Below are 18,327 nucleotides of genomic sequence, written 5' to 3'. Positions count from 1 at the left end.
TTCTGAGACTTTCAGAATGATCAGCCCCCACTCCCACTCCTGGACAGAGGTTGTCCCTGTGCCTTTCAGTTTTTTATCATTGACGGGGTCATTACACACCACTTATGATGCTGCCCTGGGGTGTCAAGTGTTTGTCAGACAAGTACAAATTGGCTTATTTTCTTCCTCTCTTTTCTTCTCCTTCTTCTTCTTCCCCTTCTCCTCCCCCAGTTTCTTTTCTGCCTCCTTCAAAATACGGGCTTACTTCAGACTAAACAGGGGAGGTAGGATTCCTCCCCCAGATCTATGTTTGGAGCAGCAATGGATGGACACCTCTAGCTACTAGGTGGAACTGGAGGAGGTGCAGAACTGGGAGGGGACAGCCAAGGAGCAATGTGAGGTTCAGGCTCCATGTTCAAGTGAGATGACAACTGCTGAGGACTCAGAGTCGGAGTGGCAGCTGGGAGGAGAAGGAAAACAAAGCTGGGAGAGAGGAACTGGAAAGGCCCCTGGGGTGGGGAGTTCCCCGTTCTATCCGGGAGAGGCAGAAAATGAGTCTGGCACGACAGTCAAAGACTTAAGCAAAAGCAAGAGCCTAAAATGGGCATATAGGCCAGTACGGTTAAAGCAAAATGACACCACCCACCAGGCAGCTCCTCGCTTAAATCCTAGGAGTATGACAGATCTGAATCCAGCGGTTGGGAGGTTAGCCAGTCAGAAGATTTAGGGAAAAGGCTGGCTTTCAGATTTCAGCCAAGGATGTTAGAAGTTAGTGATTTTTTTTTTTTTTTTACCATGGTCTGGAAAACTGAGGATCCTCTTTGTCAAAATCTGGGAAAGCTATAGTTGGGTGGGCAGAGACTTTCAAAGCTACTACTGGGTCTCGGCTTTAAGGTATAGGTGGGGAACAGGTCCTGGTACCTACCAGTCTCTCTAAATATGCCTTCCTGCCCATACCCTCCTCATGCTATTTTCTCTAAGGACCAAGAGTTAGGATCTGGAATGGGAAGAGCCCTGCCCTGAATTACATGTCCAGCCTCACTGCAGCTCTAGCCACTCTCTATGGCCTCCATTTCTTGGGCCTGATGGGGATCCAGTTGATGAATAGAAACCAAAGGCAAAAGTAAGCAGTCATCACTCTCATTTACAGACCAGCCCTGGGGGACACAAGTCCTGTTTCTGTCCCACCCCAGCTATGCTGGGAGTAGAAATCTGTCTGCATTTTCAGCAGTAGCTAAAACTAGTCAGCTTGGATCTGGGCCTCTTCATTCTTCACTGGGTCTTGAAGGGATAGAGTTAAGAAGAAGCTCAAGGACCTGGCTTGAATAAATGGAAGATACCAGGGAGGGGCAGGAGTTTGTTTTTCTCACTCCTCGCCTGCTTCACCCCCATCCAGCTTCTAAGACTAGGCAGCTTCTGCCCTGGATCTTATCAGGAGAAACTCCCTGACCTTAATTCTGAGTTCCAGATGCCACGGTACCTCAATTTCCTCCTGTTCTATGAGCTTATGAGACAAAAGGAAATAAGGAGTTACTCTTCCTAGGACTCAATAGTGAAAAGTTCTCCAATGCCTAAGGTATTTTCCGTCACCCTCAACCCAATCTCTCTCTCTCTCTCTCTCTCTCTCTCTCTCTCACACACACACACACACACACACACACTCACTCACTCACTCTACAATGTGCCCTGAGAGACTGGGTTCTACTACCCTCTAGTGGCCAGAAAGGGCTGTCCCACCCCGTCGATCAAGACCTTCAAGATTTTACCACGGTCTTTGGTCTGGAAGACACCTAAGGGATAAGCCAACAGCACATTTTTTTTTTTTTTTTTTGCGGCACGCGGGCCTCTCACTGTTATGGCCTCTCCCGTTGAGGAACACAGGCTCCGGACACGCAGGCTCAGCGGCCATGGCTCACGGGCCCAGCCGCTCCGTGGCATGTGGGATCTTCCCGGACCGGGGCACGAACCCGTGTCCCCTGCATCGGCAGGCGGACTCTCAACCACTGCGCCACCAGGGAAGCCCCAACAGCACATTTTATAAATGTGGAAAATAATCACTTTGAGAGTCAGGGTATAGTCGGGACCGGAACTTAAGCACCCAGGTCAGTGCTTAATCCACTTTCACTGCCTCCTCTCTGATTTTTGTCTCCCCTTCCTAGCTTATCCCTGGGGAGGTCAGAACGAATCAGAAAAACGCCCAAAACGCCAAAGCCAAAAAGGACATGGTTCCTCCTCAACCCTTGCAGAGCAACGCCTGCACCTGAAACGTCATAGTCCCAAGTGAATTCACATCTTGGATAACATGGGTCCTTCTGAGGAACTGGCTGTCCTCAGACTTGCCGAATTTAACAGACTTTCAAGATTTTTATTGACCTCGCACAGCTCCTGTCGCCATGGTGACAACACTAATTCATGGTGGCTACCCAGGTCTCCTGTCTCCACGGTAACCGGTGCTTTGCGACCTTCAGTTTGCAGCGGTCGTGCTGCAGCCGCTGCAGTGGTTGCTGGGCGACGGCGGAGAGAAGCAGGTGGCTTGAGGTGGGGACCCGGACAGGCTTCCGGTAGGGGTGTAGAGGCGGTTCCGGGGAAGCCTGCGCCCCCAGGTAGGGGTGCTCCGGGCCGTCGGCCCCGCAGCCCGCCCCTCCCCGGGCCCATGGCCGGGGCGGTGGGTGGGACAGGGGGCTCAGGCTGGACTTGGCGGCCGGTGGCGCGGGATCCGCTGCTGGCGCGGGCCTTCCATTCATGCACCGAACTGCGGGGACGGTTCTATCTGGTGGGGGGTCTCCTAGCCGGAGGAGCGAGAGAGCCGAGCAGTGATATGGTGGTCTTCGATCCGGCTGAGGGCCAGGCCGTGCGGGTGGGAGCCCGGGGCGGCCCGAGGCGCAGCCACCACGACGCGGCGCTGGTGGGCGGGCGCTGGCTCTGTGTGGTGGGCGGCTGGGATGGGTCGCGCCGCCTGGCCACAGTAAGCGCCCTGGACACCGAGCGCGGTGTGTGGGAGGCGTGGACCGCCGTCCCTGGCAGCTGCCCCCCTGCCGGCCTCAGTAGTCACACCTGTACCCGCCTCTCCGACCGAGAGCTGCGGGTGGCAGGCAGGGAGGGCGGGACTCGCACTCAGCGTCGTTATGGAAGCATCTACACGTTAAGGCTGGACCCTGGCGCCCGCACCTATTGGTATGACACCCCTTGCCCAAAACCTTTCATGCTCCCTCACTTACACTCTGGAAAAACAGCTTCGCAGGCAATTTATCTAATATCCTCACCCTAGAACCCTCCTTCCCCGGGAATCTTCCATGTCTAAGATAGCTGAACTCTTATCAATATTACCCTCCCTCTCAACCGAACTACATTTGGCACTGTCCCATGTCTCCTTTCTATCCTTGGCAAGGGGGTTGGGGAAAAGGCAGTACAGCACTTATATTTTCCAGAAAACCCAACTCAGGCCTGAATTTCACAGCTATAAGGAAGAAGGCTACCACACAGTCTCACGTTCAGGTCACTGCGCTGCCCTGCTCCAAAGTCCTGGGCCCCACCCAGGTCACCAGCTATTGCTCTTTGGGGGCTGCAACTCAGCTGAACCAGAAGTAGCTGGGCACTGGAGTCATGGGAAGATTAAGGTATTACCTACTCACATCTTGCTAAGGGTGGAAGGGGGCTAAAATGGGGATGCCCAAATCCCTCCAGACAGTCCCTTCTCTCTCCCCCAAGGAGGAACCACCTGTTGCCCCCCGTTTGATGGAACAGCTTGCAAGTCTCGTGAGCAGTGGGCAGGGGTCCCGGCAGGGGCCTCGAGGACTCCGGCATCACTCATGTTCTGTGGTTGGGCCCTTTGCTGTGCTGTTTGGTGGAGAAACTCTGACTAGAGCCCGAGACACCATCTGCAATGACCTCTACATCTATGATACCCGTGAGAAGGGGCTTAATGGTTGAGAAGGGGAAAAGGTGGGAAGATAGGAGAACCTGCAGACTACAGAAAGAAAGAGGATGGAGTAATGGCGTAGGGAGAAGGAAGATTTAGTCGACAAATTAAAGGAATACACAGAATGTTAAATTTTGAAGAGGCCCACAAATCCAGTGAGGAGAAAAATAATGAGCAAATATCTGGTCTTGTTAAGAGCCCCATGGGAGCCAAAGCGCTACTGCCTCAATAACCACTCTTTGCCCTTACCCAACAGGAAAGTCTCCTTCTCTGTGGTTCCACTTCCCCTGTGCAGACCATGGGCTAAAACGCGTGGGCCATCGGACCTGCCTTTGGAATGATCAGCTCTACCTGGTTGGGGGTTTTGGTGAGGATGGCAGGACAGCTAGTCCACAGGTTTGCATTCTGGACCTCTTTATCTGAAGAATAGTGCCAAGATACACCACCAAGCCTCTGTTTTTTGTTTGTTTGTTTGGTTTTGTTTTTTTTGCGGTACGCGGGCCTCTCACTGTTGTGGCCTCTCCCGTTGCGGAGCGCAGGCTCAGCGGCCATGGCTCACGGGCCCAGCTGCTCCGCGGCATGTGGGATCTTCCCGGACCGGGGCACGAACCCGTGTCCCCTGCGTCGGCAGGCGGACTCTCAACCACTGCGCCACCAGGGAAGCCCCAAGCCTCTGTTTTGTTGCAGACTCATAAAGCTTTAGTTATCACCAGAGCTATCTGCCTCATTTCAAATGCTGATTAAATTTCAACCTGAGAGTTAACGTTTGTTTCTGAATCTTTTGGCGGGGAGGGAAGTAAATAAGGAGGTGCATCTTTATTTGCAAGGTAAAGGATAAAATATGGGACCTAGTTTGATATTGTGAGCCATTAACCAGATGGACCCAAAACCACAAATCATATGCTTGCTCATGCCCCGTGCAAATTCTACCCCTAATACTGGGTGAAAGCTTCAGGCTAGAGCTAAGCATTCTGAACAAAACGTTTAATTAACAAAAAAAAATTTACAATAGCAGAGAAAATAATAACAATAAAGAGAAATTAGAAGAAGTGGGAATCAGGGTAGAAAAAAATGCAAAGGCCTTGGTCTCTAGGAGACCAACACTCCAGCTGAGCTGGACTTAGCCCCAGCCCCCTCTGAGTTTTCCTTGGCTGCTGGCTTGTCATCTTCCCCCATGAGACGAATATTGTGCTTTTCCCGGAATTCATTTAGTTCTTTTCCCTTTGCCTGAAGCTGCTGTGTCAGTGTCTCAATGATCTTCTGTATCTAGAGGGCAAACGACAGGGATTATGTAAGGATTTCAGGACTCCCCCCATCTGTTACAGACTATGGTTGGGGGAAGTGAAGGAGTGATGATACCTCTAACCTCAACTTTAACCAAGTATTAATAGTAGAGCCCAGACACAAAAAGTATTCCTTTCTTAAAAACAAGGTTTATAAGCTGTAGTATACATAAGAATCACCTGGGCTGCTTATTTTTAAAATGCCACTTCGTGGCTCCCATCCCCAAAGGTTCTGAATCAGTGGGTACAGGAGAGGGTCCGGGAAGCTGCATTTTAAATTAGTCTTCCAGGTGATTTGGATGCACATAGCCATGGACTACACTGTGAGAAACTCCACTCTAACCACCTCCCCTCCCCCAATTCAGCCAGAAAAGAGGCATAGTCAGCAACTCCTTTGTCTAAGGAGTTAGATGTAGCATAGCTAAAGAGCATAGGCTGATAGGCTATTTATGCTGCCTTCAACACGAGTTCCTACCCACACTTTCCTCCCCCACATTCCCTAAAGCCCTGGCCTCCCTTTCCTTACTCCTCGGTTGCCCAGAGCATCTACGCAGGGATTCTTGCTCACCTGCTCCTTGTTGTTCTCCAAGGCAGGCAGCACCTCTTTGACAGTCCGCTCCACCAGTACCCCTCCAACCATGCGGTAGCACTTGCGGGTCTCATCTACCTCCTTCAGAGTATCGATCACTAGGCTGAGGTAGGAGGACAAGGCAGGATCTGAGAATTCAGTCCCACTCTGCTGCAACCCTCTCTTACAAAACGGCCCATCCCCCCCCAAAAAAAAGGGGGCCCATCCAACTCTCCTGTTGTTTGCTTCTCCCGGCTTCCTCACCTGTGCTCATTCAACTCCATCTCCAGCTCAGCTGCTTTGGATGCCAGGCCCCGCTGTTCCTGCCGAAGGCGGTTGAAGCCAGCGATTACCTAAGAAGGTGAGAAAGAGATAAAGGTGAGAGAGGGGACAGTGGAAATGGCAGAGGGTCAACATAGGATAGCAGGCTTTACAAAGATGCAGTAGTAGACACCTATCTTGGAAAAGGAGTAGAACAGTTTGCAGTTTCTAAATTAAGTCTGGAATTCCATTCACCCAACACTGAGTGCCTACTAGGGGTGAGATACTTGCTAGGCCATCTTGCAGCTTGGTTTGGTGAGGATTAGGCATTTGTTACATAGGAATGGGGGTGGAGAGCTACTGGAGCACCTACAGTGGAGCTTAAACTTGCAGGTAAAGAGGGATGTCAGGAAAGGCTTTGTAACGAGTAACTTTTTTTTTTTAATTTTATTTATTTATTTATTTATTTTTGGCTGTGTTGGGTCTTTGTTGCTGCACGCGGGCTTTCTCTAGTTGCGGTGAGCGGGCGCTACTCTTCGTTGCGGTGCGTGGGCTTCTCGTTGCGCACCGCAACGAAGAGGAGTGGCTTCTCTTGTTGTGGAGCATGGGCTCTAGGCGCGCAGGCTTCAGTAGTTATGGCACATGGGCTTAGGTGCTCCGCGGCATGTGGGATCTTCCTGGACCAGGGCCCGAACCCGTGTCCCTTACATTGGCAGGCGGATTCTTAACCACTGCGCCACCAGGGAAGTCCCATGTAACGAGTAACTCTTGTTTGGGTCCGCCCAGCAGCCCTCCCATTAGGCAAGTGCCCCTCCTAATTCACTGGGGTTCTTGGGAGGCTACTAATCACAGGACCCTTGCTCTTTGACCACAGGGGCAGTGACCTATATTCTATACTATAGAAATTGAATTTTGGGTAGAGACAAACAGGTACAGAAGGCAGCTGGAGCTAAGACACCTATAGTTGTCCTATAAAGATGGTCCTCCATTCCTATTCCTAAAATCCCCAAAGCTGCCCTAGTTAGTGAACTCTGTGTGGCCTAGTTGTTTAATGTTCCTTTTCACAATTCTGTTCAATTCTGTGACCTACCACCGTCCTTCTAAAACACTCTTTTAAAAAAAATAATAAATAAGTTGCTCAAAGCCTGCATCTGTAGCCTCTAAACCCTAACTGATACAGGCTTCCTGAGAGATAATGCCTTAACTGAAGCCTGAAGGATGAGAACCTGGGGGTGGGGGTCGGGGGGTAGTGGTACAAAAGAAGCATAACAACACACATAAAGACCCAAAGAAGTGATTACCACCAGCTTCCTGTTCCCCAGAAACTGAGCAGAGAATTAAACAGTGTGAAAATCAGACAGGGTACTAATACCACCACCAGCATCACTTCTAGTATAGGGCTCTGATGACTGTATTTGGAAAGACAAAAGACCAGGTTTCAAGTTTTGTCTCTGCCACATTTTGGCTTTATGAACTCTGACAGACTTTTAGCCCTGTTCATTCAACCCTGGCTACACATTAGAATCATCAGGGGACCATTTTTAAAATGTGAATAGTGGAGCCTCAGAACAATTACACAATCACTGGGAGTGAGGCCCAGGCCTCAGTATTTAAAAAACGATGTCCCATGAAATTCTGATGTGCAGCCAGAACTGAGAACCACTGGGTTAATCTCTCTGAGCCTTAGTTTCCTCACCTGTAAAAGGGAGATGATACCTACTTCATAGGGCCGTTGTATCACGTGAATGAATTAATGTGAAACGGCTTTGTAAGCAGTGAAGTGCATTAATTACTATTATGACCTTCTCTCCAAACCCAAAGTGTACCTTGGACCCTCCTGGTCCACTGAGAGCAGTGAGCCCATTCATTCAAACCACTGCCAAATCTCTCACTCTCATTTACCTCATCTCTAGTCTCATTTCCATCACTGACTAACCACCTCATCTTTGCTAGGATCCCTTATCTCTAGCTCTTTCTCTCCGCAAGATTCATATACAGCTAAGATAATCCAAATGACTGTCCTGTACCACCCCTACAGCCTTTCTACTGCCCAATAAATGAAGGAATAAATTTGACTAGGAACTTGTCATTACAGCAACTTGTTTCCTTCTCCCATCCATCATCCTTTCATCTCAATCCGCTTCATCCACTCATTTCAGCAAACGCCTTGGAAATCTCACTCATCTACAAGCTGTTTTTCCTTCACCTTCATTGCCTATATCAAAACTATTCCATTTATAATTAGCATTTTCTCCACTGTCAATGTTACAGATCAAAATACTTTCCTCTAAGAAAATTCCACAACTAAACTAGACTCTAGATGTTCTCCTAGCACCCAAATGACATCCACTCTTCTGCATGTATGTCGTATTTAACACACATTAATGAACTCAGCTTAAATGTCTAAAATTTCTGAGGCCTGAACTTATTTTCCTTAGTAATTAGTATGAATCTACTTTTCAACCACCAATTTAACACAACTATGGGCAAAAAGATTTTAATTCCAACCTTTCTTCAAATACTTTTGCTAATTAACAACCCCTATTTCCTCTTGGTCCAGTTATAGAGTTTATTACAACACCAAACTAAAGTAAATATATCTAAGTGTATGAGTTATCCACAGTTCTTATGGAAAATTTCAGCCACTGATGCACTTGAAGAAAATGAAATCTCTTAGCAGCTAACTGACAACTAACTTTTAGTTAAACGCAAAATAAGCTGATATTAACCTGCCATCTCTGAGGTCTGCCAGGTAATGAAGACAGAGAGGCTATGCTCTATTCCCACATTCTTCCTCCTAAAATACAACTTACTAGTGGTTTTCTCCCCTATGGCTTGACCTAATTTTCCTTCCCTTTCCCTTATTTCGTGTTCTCCTAAAGCAGTCTGGCATGAGTAGGGATGGCCAGGTCACTGTTGACTCTCTCAACCCTATTAAATCATCTAACATATAAACATCCCTGCTGAAAAAGAATCCAATTACAATACCAACAATTTTTCCTTTTTTTTCCTCTTTTGGCAGTGCGGCACAGCATGCGGGATCTTAGTTTCCCCGACCAGGGATGGAACCCGTGACCCCTGCAGTGGAAGCACGGAGTCCTAACCACTGGACCGCCAGGGAATTCCCTATTTTTCCTATTCTAAAGTAACTTCAAGCCTTACAACTATGCAGAGCTCTTTACATTTTCATATTTGGCATGTACAAATAATTTTACACAGGACATGATCATCTTTTTTTTGTTGTTGTTCCCAGTGATTAAGAATCCGCCTGCCAGACATAGAGAATGGACCTGAGGACACGGGGAGGGGGAAGGGTAAGCTGGGACGAAGTGAGAGAGTGGCACTAACATATATACACTACCAAATGTAAAACAGATAGCTAGTGGGAAGCAGCTGCATAGCACCAGGAGATCAGCTCTGTGCTTTGTGACCACCTAGAGGGGTATGATATAGGGAGGGTGGGAGGGAGGCTCAAGAGAACGGGGATATGGGGATATATGTATATGTATAGCTGATTCACTTTGTTATACAGCAGAAACTAACACAACAATGTAAAGCAATTATACTCCAAAAAAGATGTTAAAAAAAAAAAGAATCCACTTGCCAATGCAGGGGACACGGGTTCAAGCCCTGTTCTGGGAAGATCCCACATGCCACAGAGCAACTAAGCCCGTGTGCCGTAACTACTGAGCCTGCACTCTAGAGCCTGCGAGCCACAACTACTGAGCACGAGTGCCACAACTACGGAAGCCCACATGCCTAGAGCCCATGCTCCGCAACAAAAGAAGCCACCGCAATGAGAAGCCCGCGCACCACAACAGAGTAGCCCCCGCTCACCGCAACTAGAGAAAGCCTGTGCGCAGCAACAAAACCCAATGCAGCCAAAAATAAATAAATGAATAAATTTATATTAAAAAAGATATGATTGACATATAGCATTGTATAAGTTTAAGGTGTACAACATTATGATTTTATATATATATGGAAATGATTACCACAATTATGTTAGTTAATACATCCATCACCTCACAGTTACTGTTTGTGATGAGAACTTTTAAGATCTATTCTCGGGGCTTCCCTGGTGGCGCAGTGGGTAAGAATCTGCCTGCCAATGCAGGAGACAGGAGTTCGAGCCCTGGTCTGGGAAGATCCCACATGCCACGAAGCAACTAAGCCCTTGTGCCACAACTACTGAGCCTGCGCTCTAGAGTCCGTGAGGCACAACTACTGAGCCCACGTGCCACAACTGCTGAAGCCCGCACGCCTAGAGCCCGTGCTCCGCAACAAGAGAAGCCACTGCGATGAAGAGCAGCCCCTGCTCGCCGCAACCAGGGAAAGCCCGCGCAGCAATGAGGAACCAATGCAGCCAAAAATAAATAAATTTTTTTAAAAAAACGATCTAGGGCTTCCCTGGTGGCGCAGTGGTTGAGAGTCCGCCTGCCGATGCAGGGGACACGGGTTCGTGCCCCAGCCCGGGAAGATCCCACATGCCGCGGAGCGGCTGGGCCCGTGAACCATGGCCGCTGAGCCTGCGCGTCCGGAGCCTGTGCTCCGCAACGGGAGAGGCCACAACAGTGAGAGGCCCGCGTACCGCAAAAAAAAAAAAAAATCTATTCTCATAGCAACTTTCAAGTATACAGTACAGTACTGCTAACCATAGTCACCATGCTATACATTAGATCCCCAGAATTTGTTCATCTTATAACTCCAAGTTTGTACCCTTTGACCCCCTCTAATCATTCCCCCACCTCCCCCTCCAAGCAACCACCAATCTACTCTGTTTCTATGAGTTCAGTTTTTGGTTTTTTATTCCACATATAAGTGAGATCATACAGTATTTGTCTTTCATTGACGTATTTTCACTTAAACTAATGCCCTCAGGGTTCCTCCATTTTGTCACAAATAGCAGAATTTCTTTCTTTTTTACAGGTGAATAATATTCTCCTCTGTGTGTGTGTGTGTGTGTGTGTGTGTGTGACATTTTATCTGTTCACCCATAGAACATGGTTTTCTAATTTTTAAGGGCTATATAGCATTTACACCCTATTGATATATTTTTTAAAGCTAATTATTCTTCTCTTGTTGGGACATTCAGGTCATTTCCAATTTTTCTGTAAAAAATAGCATTGATTTTAAATATCTGGACAAACAGTACAAAAATTTTACAGCCATTTCTCTTGAATCAGATTCCCCAAAGTAAGATTAATGAGTCAAAAGGGTATTAACATTATTATAGTTTCTACTGCATGTTGCTATAAAGTTCTCCAAGATGACCAGATGACTCTACAGTGCTACCAGCAATGTCATGATTGTACCTAATGGTAGCTTATATTATCTTTGTTAATTTAATAATTTTTAGAGCAGGAAGAGATCTTAATTCCAGAAACCTTGGAATCACCCTCAACTCACTATCCACACCCAATTAATCTCTAAATCATATCTATCTATTAATACTAAATACCTCAAATCCATCCACTATCATCTCTCACCTGTACTACTGGAGTTCCACACTTGCCTCCAGGTCAGCCCCCTTCAATCCATTCCCCACACTTCAGCACAAGTAACCTTAAATTTAAATCTAACCATTTTATTCCTATTCCTAAACCTTCAATGGTTCCCACTGCTCATGGGATAAAATCCAAACTCCTGAAGACAGCAGAAAAAAGTCCTATAAGACCTGGTCCTTCCTGACCTCTCCCAATCAGTCCTTCTCCCACCTCTTACAGTCAGCACTATTGCCCAGTAGAACCACTTGTAGTTCCCCTATTCATCTGCCTTCAGGCATTGGCATAGAATCCACACCCTACCTGGCACACTTACCTAAACCTCTCTCATTGCATTTTTCTGTGCCTAACTCTAATTCTTATTTTTTTTACTTTTTTTTTTTTTAAGTGTTAGGCTTTTTTTGGCTGTGTTGGGTCTTCCTTGCTGCGTAAGGGCTTTTCTCTAGTTGCAGCGAGCAGGGGCTACTCTTCGTTGTGGTGCACAGGCTTCTCACTGTGGTGGCTTCTCTTGTTGTGGAGCACAGGCTCTAGGCGCATGGGCTTTAGTTGTGGCGCGCGGGCTCAGTAGTTGTGCCTCACGGGCTTAGTTGCTCCACAGCCTGTGGGATCTTCCCGGACCAGGGATGGAACCTGTGTCCCCTGCGTTGGCAGGCGGATTCTCAACCACTGTGCCACCCCCCTAACTCTAATTCTTTCTTCAGGTTTCAACTTAGATTCTTCTAGGAAGCAGTTCTTGCCATTCCCAACTCCCATGTTAACTCCTTCTATGGGCTCACATGTAAGCATATAGCAATTACTTACATTTTTTGATAGAAAACTTTTTCTATTTTCATGTATTGTGTTCCTTATTTTCCACCATGCAGCCTGCCTTCTCATCTTTATTGTTATCTTCTTTGGAAATTTAAAATATGCAAATACAACCTCTCTTAACATATCTATATCTTTCATAGTCCTACAATAACCTGCCTTCCTTCCACAGTTTGCATAGTAAAGGAGCACTACTATGTGCCAGGTACTGTGCTACACTCTTTTTTTTTTTTTTTGGCTGCGTTGGGTCTTCCTTGCTGTGCCACCAGGTAAGTCCTCTGCTAGACTCTTTATTTCATTTAATTCTAAAACAAACAAACAGGGCTTCCGTGGTGGCGCCGTGGTTAAGAATCTGCCTGCCAATGCAAGGGACGCAGGTTCGATCCATGGTCCAGGAAGATCCCACATGCCGTGGAGCCACTAAGCCCGTGAGCCACAACTACTGAGCCTGCAATCTAGAACCCGCAATCCACAACTACTGAAGCCTGTGCACCTGGAGTCTGTGCTCTGCAACAAGAGAAGCCACCGCAATGAGAAGCCTGGGCACTGCAACGAAGAGTAGCCCCCTCTCACTGCAACTAGAGAAAGTCCGCCTGCAGCAACGAAGACCCAATGCAGCCAAAAATAAAATAAATAAGATAAACAAGTTAAAAAAAAAAAGTTCACACACACAACTGTAAAAAAAAAAAAAGTCAAACTATTTCCACTTGATTTATTTTGGTTTTCTTTTCTTTCGTTTTTGTTTAATTGATACCATATAATTTTGATAACTTTGGGGAAAATCTACAATCATTACATTTATGCCCAAAAGGTCCTTTGGTCTTCTTATCTACATGATATTTACTCTTATTGGGTTCAATGGAAGAATAAAAGAGGTAGAGAATTATGACCGGACGCATCTGGAAAAGCACTTTCTGGGCTATTGCTGCACTATATCTTCTTTTCAGTTCAGTGCCCCCTTTTCCGACAAACATACTCAACTCTAAAAATTTCTTCGACCTTATCAAATGATGATTTGACCACTGTCAAATGATGATTCTCATCCCTTCTCTTCATCAAATATTTTAGGACTAGTCTATATGCACTGCCTCCACTTCCTCACCTCCCAATTCACTTTATTTATTTATTTTTTTGGCCAGGCCACGAGGCTTGCAGGATCTTAGTTCCCCAACCAGGGCCTGAACCTGGGCCATGGCAGTGAAAGCACCAAGTCCTAACCACTGGACCACCAGGGAATTCCCAAGTTACTTTTTTTGTTGTTGTTACTTCTCTTTTTAGTCTAAGTTTTTTCAAAAAAAATGGAGATATCTGCCTCATAGGATGTTGAGAGGATTCATTAATTACATCAAGGACTTAGGACAATATCCAGCATATAACAGATTGTCAATAAATAGTGCCTGCTATTATTATAAAGCACCTCCACCTAAATGTCCTATGGATACCTTAAACTCAGGTCATTCAAAGCTGAATTTTCTTTTACTCCATTTTAAACTGCTCTTCTTCTTGTCTCCCCTATTTCTGCTAGTGACATGACTCTAGCCTGGTAGGAAACCCTGGTTTCATCTTTGGACACACCCTTATCCCATCAACTGCCAAATTTATTGCCTCGACCTCAGCAATTTTTCTTAGGCTTACTGACATCACCCTAGTTGAGGCCTTCATTACCTCTTGTCTGAATTACTGCAACAGTCTTCTAAATTATCTCCCCATTTTTGGACTCTCCAAATCCATCCTATACATTGTTGCTAATTTAATTCTTTTAGCACTTGGGTGACATAGAAAAATATTCATGATATATTATTAGGCTTAATAAGCAGATTACGGGGACTTTCCTGGTGGTCCAGTGGTAGAGAATCCGCCTTACAATGCAGGGGCCGGGGGTTTGATCCCTGGTCGGGGAACTGAGATCCCACATGCCAAGGGGCAACAAAGCCTGTGCACCATAACTACTGAGCTCATGCGCTTCAGCCAGGGCCCACGTGCGGCAAACTACACAGCCCACATGCCCTGGAGGCTGCATGCCACAACTAGAGAAGAGAAAACCCACATGCCACAACTAGAGAGAAGCCCGCATGCCACAACAAGGAGCCCGCGTGCCGCAACTAAGACCCGATGCAGCCTAAAATAAATAATAAATAAATCTTTTTAAGAGAAAAAAGCAGATTACAAAACAGCAAATAGTGTATAATACTAATTTTATAAAATTAAGTATGTAAAATATACAGGCCCTCCCTTTCCATCTACACACACATATACAAAAACAAAAAGGAGGGGGGAACCTCTCAAAGGATATATTTCAAAACGGTAAGAATAGTTACCTCTGGATAGTAGGATCATAGGTAAAGTAGGATCATGGGTAATTTATTTCTTATTTTGTACTTCTTGTGTTTTCTACAATTTCTAAAATGAATGTGTATAATTTTATGTAATAAGAAAAAAAAATTAATAGTATAACATATATCCTTCTATGTCTCCCTCACTGCTTACATTAAAAAGTCCTGAATTCTTTGCCATGCAAAGACTCAGCTTGCTTTAAGGACGACATCTTTCTAACTTATAACTCATGATTTAGCTAAACTAGTCACTGCACTTCATGTCAATCTATGCTTTCCTCAGATCTCTTCTTACCCTATTCCCTATATTCTATTTCTACTGCCACCTGTTCAAATTTATCCAATCCTTCAGGCTCAGCCCAAATATCTCTAATAGGATTATGGTATAAAAAATAGGTCTGTCTGATGCTCAAGGCCCTCAATTAAAAGCCCTGCTCTCCCAGTTACTGACTCTGGGTAAGTTAGCTAAAGCCTCCGAAACTCAAACATCTTGAGGACAATATTGCTACTTCAAATGGCAGTAATTAAGTAACAGAAGATAAAACAAGTAAAGTGCCTAGCTCAATGTGCCACTTGCCTCCATCTTGTCTATATGGCTCAAATTTTCACCGGTGATAAGTATAATATTTTTTACCCAGTGTTCTCTCTGGAACACAAACAAAGGCCAGAGAATGTTAAGCAAGGAGAGCCTCAGAACTCAGTTACCACAATTCTTCAGTCTCTTTTGAGGGCTTCTTTTTCTCTACCACCCCTTAACTATTGGTTTCACTCCTGTTCTACTTCTTTTTTCACTTTCTGTACAAACTGTAGGTGATTTCATCCACAGCCATGGCTTTGTCTACCATCCATAAACTTATAATTCTCTAATCTGTATCTCCAACTCAGATTTCTTTCTGTAACTCAAGATTATACATCAAACCACCTGCTAAATATCTCTACCTGGATATCCCACAAGAAACCCAAATTCAAACTTATTTTCTCCCCAAACCTGTCCATCTTCCTGCATTCCCTGTGGCACCATCAAAAACAGAAACCTGAGGGACATCCTAGATTCCTCTTTTATCTCTTTTTCTCCACTTCCAAGTCTTGCAGTCCATCCCAAACTTTAAGTCCACCTGCATCCCAAACATGTCAGGCAGTTTCTTGCCACAGTGTTTTTAAACACATTATTCCCTCTACCTAGAAAATCCTCCATTTCCTTCTTTGCTTGACTAACTTCTCTCATCCTTTAGAATTGAGCTGAAGGATTATCATTTTTACAAAACAAAGTAATTAACACTTATTAAGCACGTAGTATATTCCAATCACTGTGCAAAACACTTTGTATGCGTTGTCTAGCCTAATAATTGAAATACAGTGAGGTAAGCACCATTACGTTTCCACAGAAGGAGAAGACCAAAAGAAGTAACTCATGGGAGGTCATATATAGGTAGTAAAAGGTAGAAATGTGATTCAAATACAGATCTATCTGAACCCAGTGCACTCATTACACTCTTAGCCACCCCACTATACCACACTTCCCTTTCCCACCCACCCCCCAATCTCATAATCTCCTGCTTAGTTAGAGGTCCCTCCTCTAGCTGCCATTAAGAAGGCCCGTGAGGAACATTATAAAACTTACTGTTTGGCAACCTAATCAAAAAATGGGCAGAGGCCTAAATAGACATTTCTCCAAAGTAGACATACAGATGGCCAAGAAGCCCATGAAAAGCTGCTCAACATCACTAATTATTAGAGAAATGCAAATCAAAACTACAATGAGGTATCACCTCACACAGGTTAGAATGGGCATCATCAGAAAATCTACAAACAGCAAATGCTGGAGAGGGTGTGGAGAAAAGGGAACCCTCTTGCACTGTTGGTGGGAATGTAAATTGATCCAGCCACTATGGAGAACAGTATGGAGGTTCCTTAAAAAACTAAAAATAGAACTACCATACCACCCAGCAATCCCACTACTGGGCATATACTCTGAGAAAACCATAATTCAAAAAGACACATGCACCCCAATGTTCATTGCAGCACTATTTACAATAGCCAGGTCATGGAAGCAAACTAAATGCCCATCAACAGACGAATGGATAAAGATGTAGTACATATATACAATGGAATATTACTCAGCCATAAAAAGAAACGAAACTGGGTCATTTGTTGAGACGTGGATGGATCTAGAGACTGTCATACAGAGTGAAGTAAGTCAGAAAGAGAAAAACAAGTATCGTATATTAACGCATATATGTGGAACCTAGAAAAATGGTACAGATGAACCTGTTTGCAGGGCAGAAATAAAGACACAGATGTAGAGAAACAAATGTATGGACACCAAGGGGGGGAAGTGTCGGGGGAGGGGTGGTGGTGGGATGAATTGGGAGATTGGGATTGACATATATACACTAATATGTATAAAATAGATAACTAATAAGAACCTGCCGTATAAAAAATAATGTAAAATTCAAAAAAAAAAACTGTTTGCTTTATCTTTTCTCAAATGAGTCTGTGTTAACTTGAAAACAAGGTCTATTTCATTTATCTTTTTCCCTGTACCCAGCAGAATGTCTGACACATGGCAGACCCTCAAAAAGTATTAAGTTCCTTCTCCCTTGCCTTTTTCCCCCTAAGTCAGAAACTATCTCTTCTTTCCTCCCCAAAATTCCATAGCACTTTATATCTCTCTTAGATATATTTCTGCCTCACATTAACATTTTGTATGTCATATTTTTCCCACCAGACTATAAGCTCTTTGACTGTAGGGGTCAGTTTTAAAGATCTTTATGCAAATACCTCTGCCTATAGTAACTGTTCAACAAATAACTGATAAATGAAACTGTAATTTAAAAAGCTGTTGTTTTGACTACGTTTCCCTATTACGCAGATTTCTTCCCACCCCTAGTAAACACTAGCCCCACTATTAGCAAACCATGGTTCCCAAGCCACAAGGGGCTTTTCTGATTAATTTATCAAACGTTTCCCGGTGCTAGGCAAGGCACTAGGGGAAATGCATGCTCGGATTCTTAGTAAAGGATTTCTGGTCTCTAAAAAAAATTCAATCTAGTAATGACTCCTGAATCAAAATAGTATGAAACACTAGACTGTTCGAGTATGTGAGTCACGTGTCTCTGCAGAGCGATGACGATTTTCAACGTGGTTTCAGGGTCCAGTAACAGACTACACTCCCAGCCGTTGACTAATCCCCTGGGATTCGTTAGAAGCTGCCTTGCCCAGCCATACCCTGGTTGAAGGTGCGGAGGAAAATAGGGAAAGTGACCACCCATCTTTCCTCAGACTTGCGCATCCTCCCAGACCCTGCTTCTCAGAGCTTTTCTATCCCCCTGGCTCACGTAACACCCCGAGGGGGCGTGGCTTTCACCTACCAATCCGCCTACTCTCTCCCCGGGGGCTCGGCTAGCTTCTCCAAGGACCCGCCCCTCTCTGGGTGGCCACGCAAATGTGGAACTGGAGTAAAGGTCTGCACCGGCCACAGGCTTCCCCCGTTCTCACATCGACTCCGGACCCAGCCGGGTTGCCCTCCTTCGCGTTCCCTGCTCCCCACCTGCTCTGCTGACACCGTCCCCTTCCCCGCGCCGCTCCCGCTGTTCTTGCCAGTGCGACCGCTGTTCTCCGCCATCTTCACCGCCTGCTGGGCTTCCGGCCTGCGTAGCTCAGCCCACCCTCC

The 18,327-nt window shown here is 45.7% G+C and overlaps 2 protein-coding genes across 2 annotated transcripts; one reads left to right on the top strand and one right to left on the bottom strand.

Annotated features, from left to right (window-relative positions):
• Positions 1–2,281: 2,281 nt before the first annotated feature.
• KLHDC9 (kelch domain containing 9) lies at positions 2,282–4,727 on the top strand. The gene is made up of 4 exons (XM_029230988.1): positions 2,282–3,153; positions 3,437–3,596; positions 3,688–3,886; positions 4,155–4,727. The coding sequence occupies exons 1-4, from the start codon at positions 2,282–2,284 to the stop codon at positions 4,319–4,321; spliced, it is 1,398 nt and encodes a 465-aa protein (XP_029086821.1). The 3' UTR covers positions 4,322–4,727.
• A 139-nt stretch (positions 4,728–4,866) lies between these two features.
• PFDN2 (prefoldin subunit 2) lies at positions 4,867–18,297 on the bottom strand. Its single transcript, XM_029230989.1, has 4 exons — positions 18,205–18,297; positions 6,014–6,102; positions 5,750–5,873; positions 4,867–5,164 (listed from the first exon to the last, which is right to left on the bottom strand). The coding sequence occupies exons 1-4, from the start codon at positions 18,277–18,279 to the stop codon at positions 4,988–4,990; spliced, it is 465 nt and encodes a 154-aa protein (XP_029086822.1). The 5' UTR covers positions 18,280–18,297; the 3' UTR covers positions 4,867–4,987.
• Between the last annotated feature and the right edge of the window lie 30 nt (positions 18,298–18,327).

This window comes from Monodon monoceros, unplaced genomic scaffold, assembly GCF_005190385.1.
Source record: "Monodon monoceros isolate NGI ecotype Baffin Bay Population unplaced genomic scaffold, NGI_Narwhal_1 Super_Scaffold_18, whole genome shotgun sequence".
Classification (NCBI taxonomy): Eukaryota; Metazoa; Chordata; class Mammalia; order Artiodactyla; family Monodontidae; genus Monodon; species Monodon monoceros.
The sequence above is the reverse complement of the archived record's forward strand: the minus strand, read 5'-3'. Positions and strand labels throughout refer to the sequence as shown.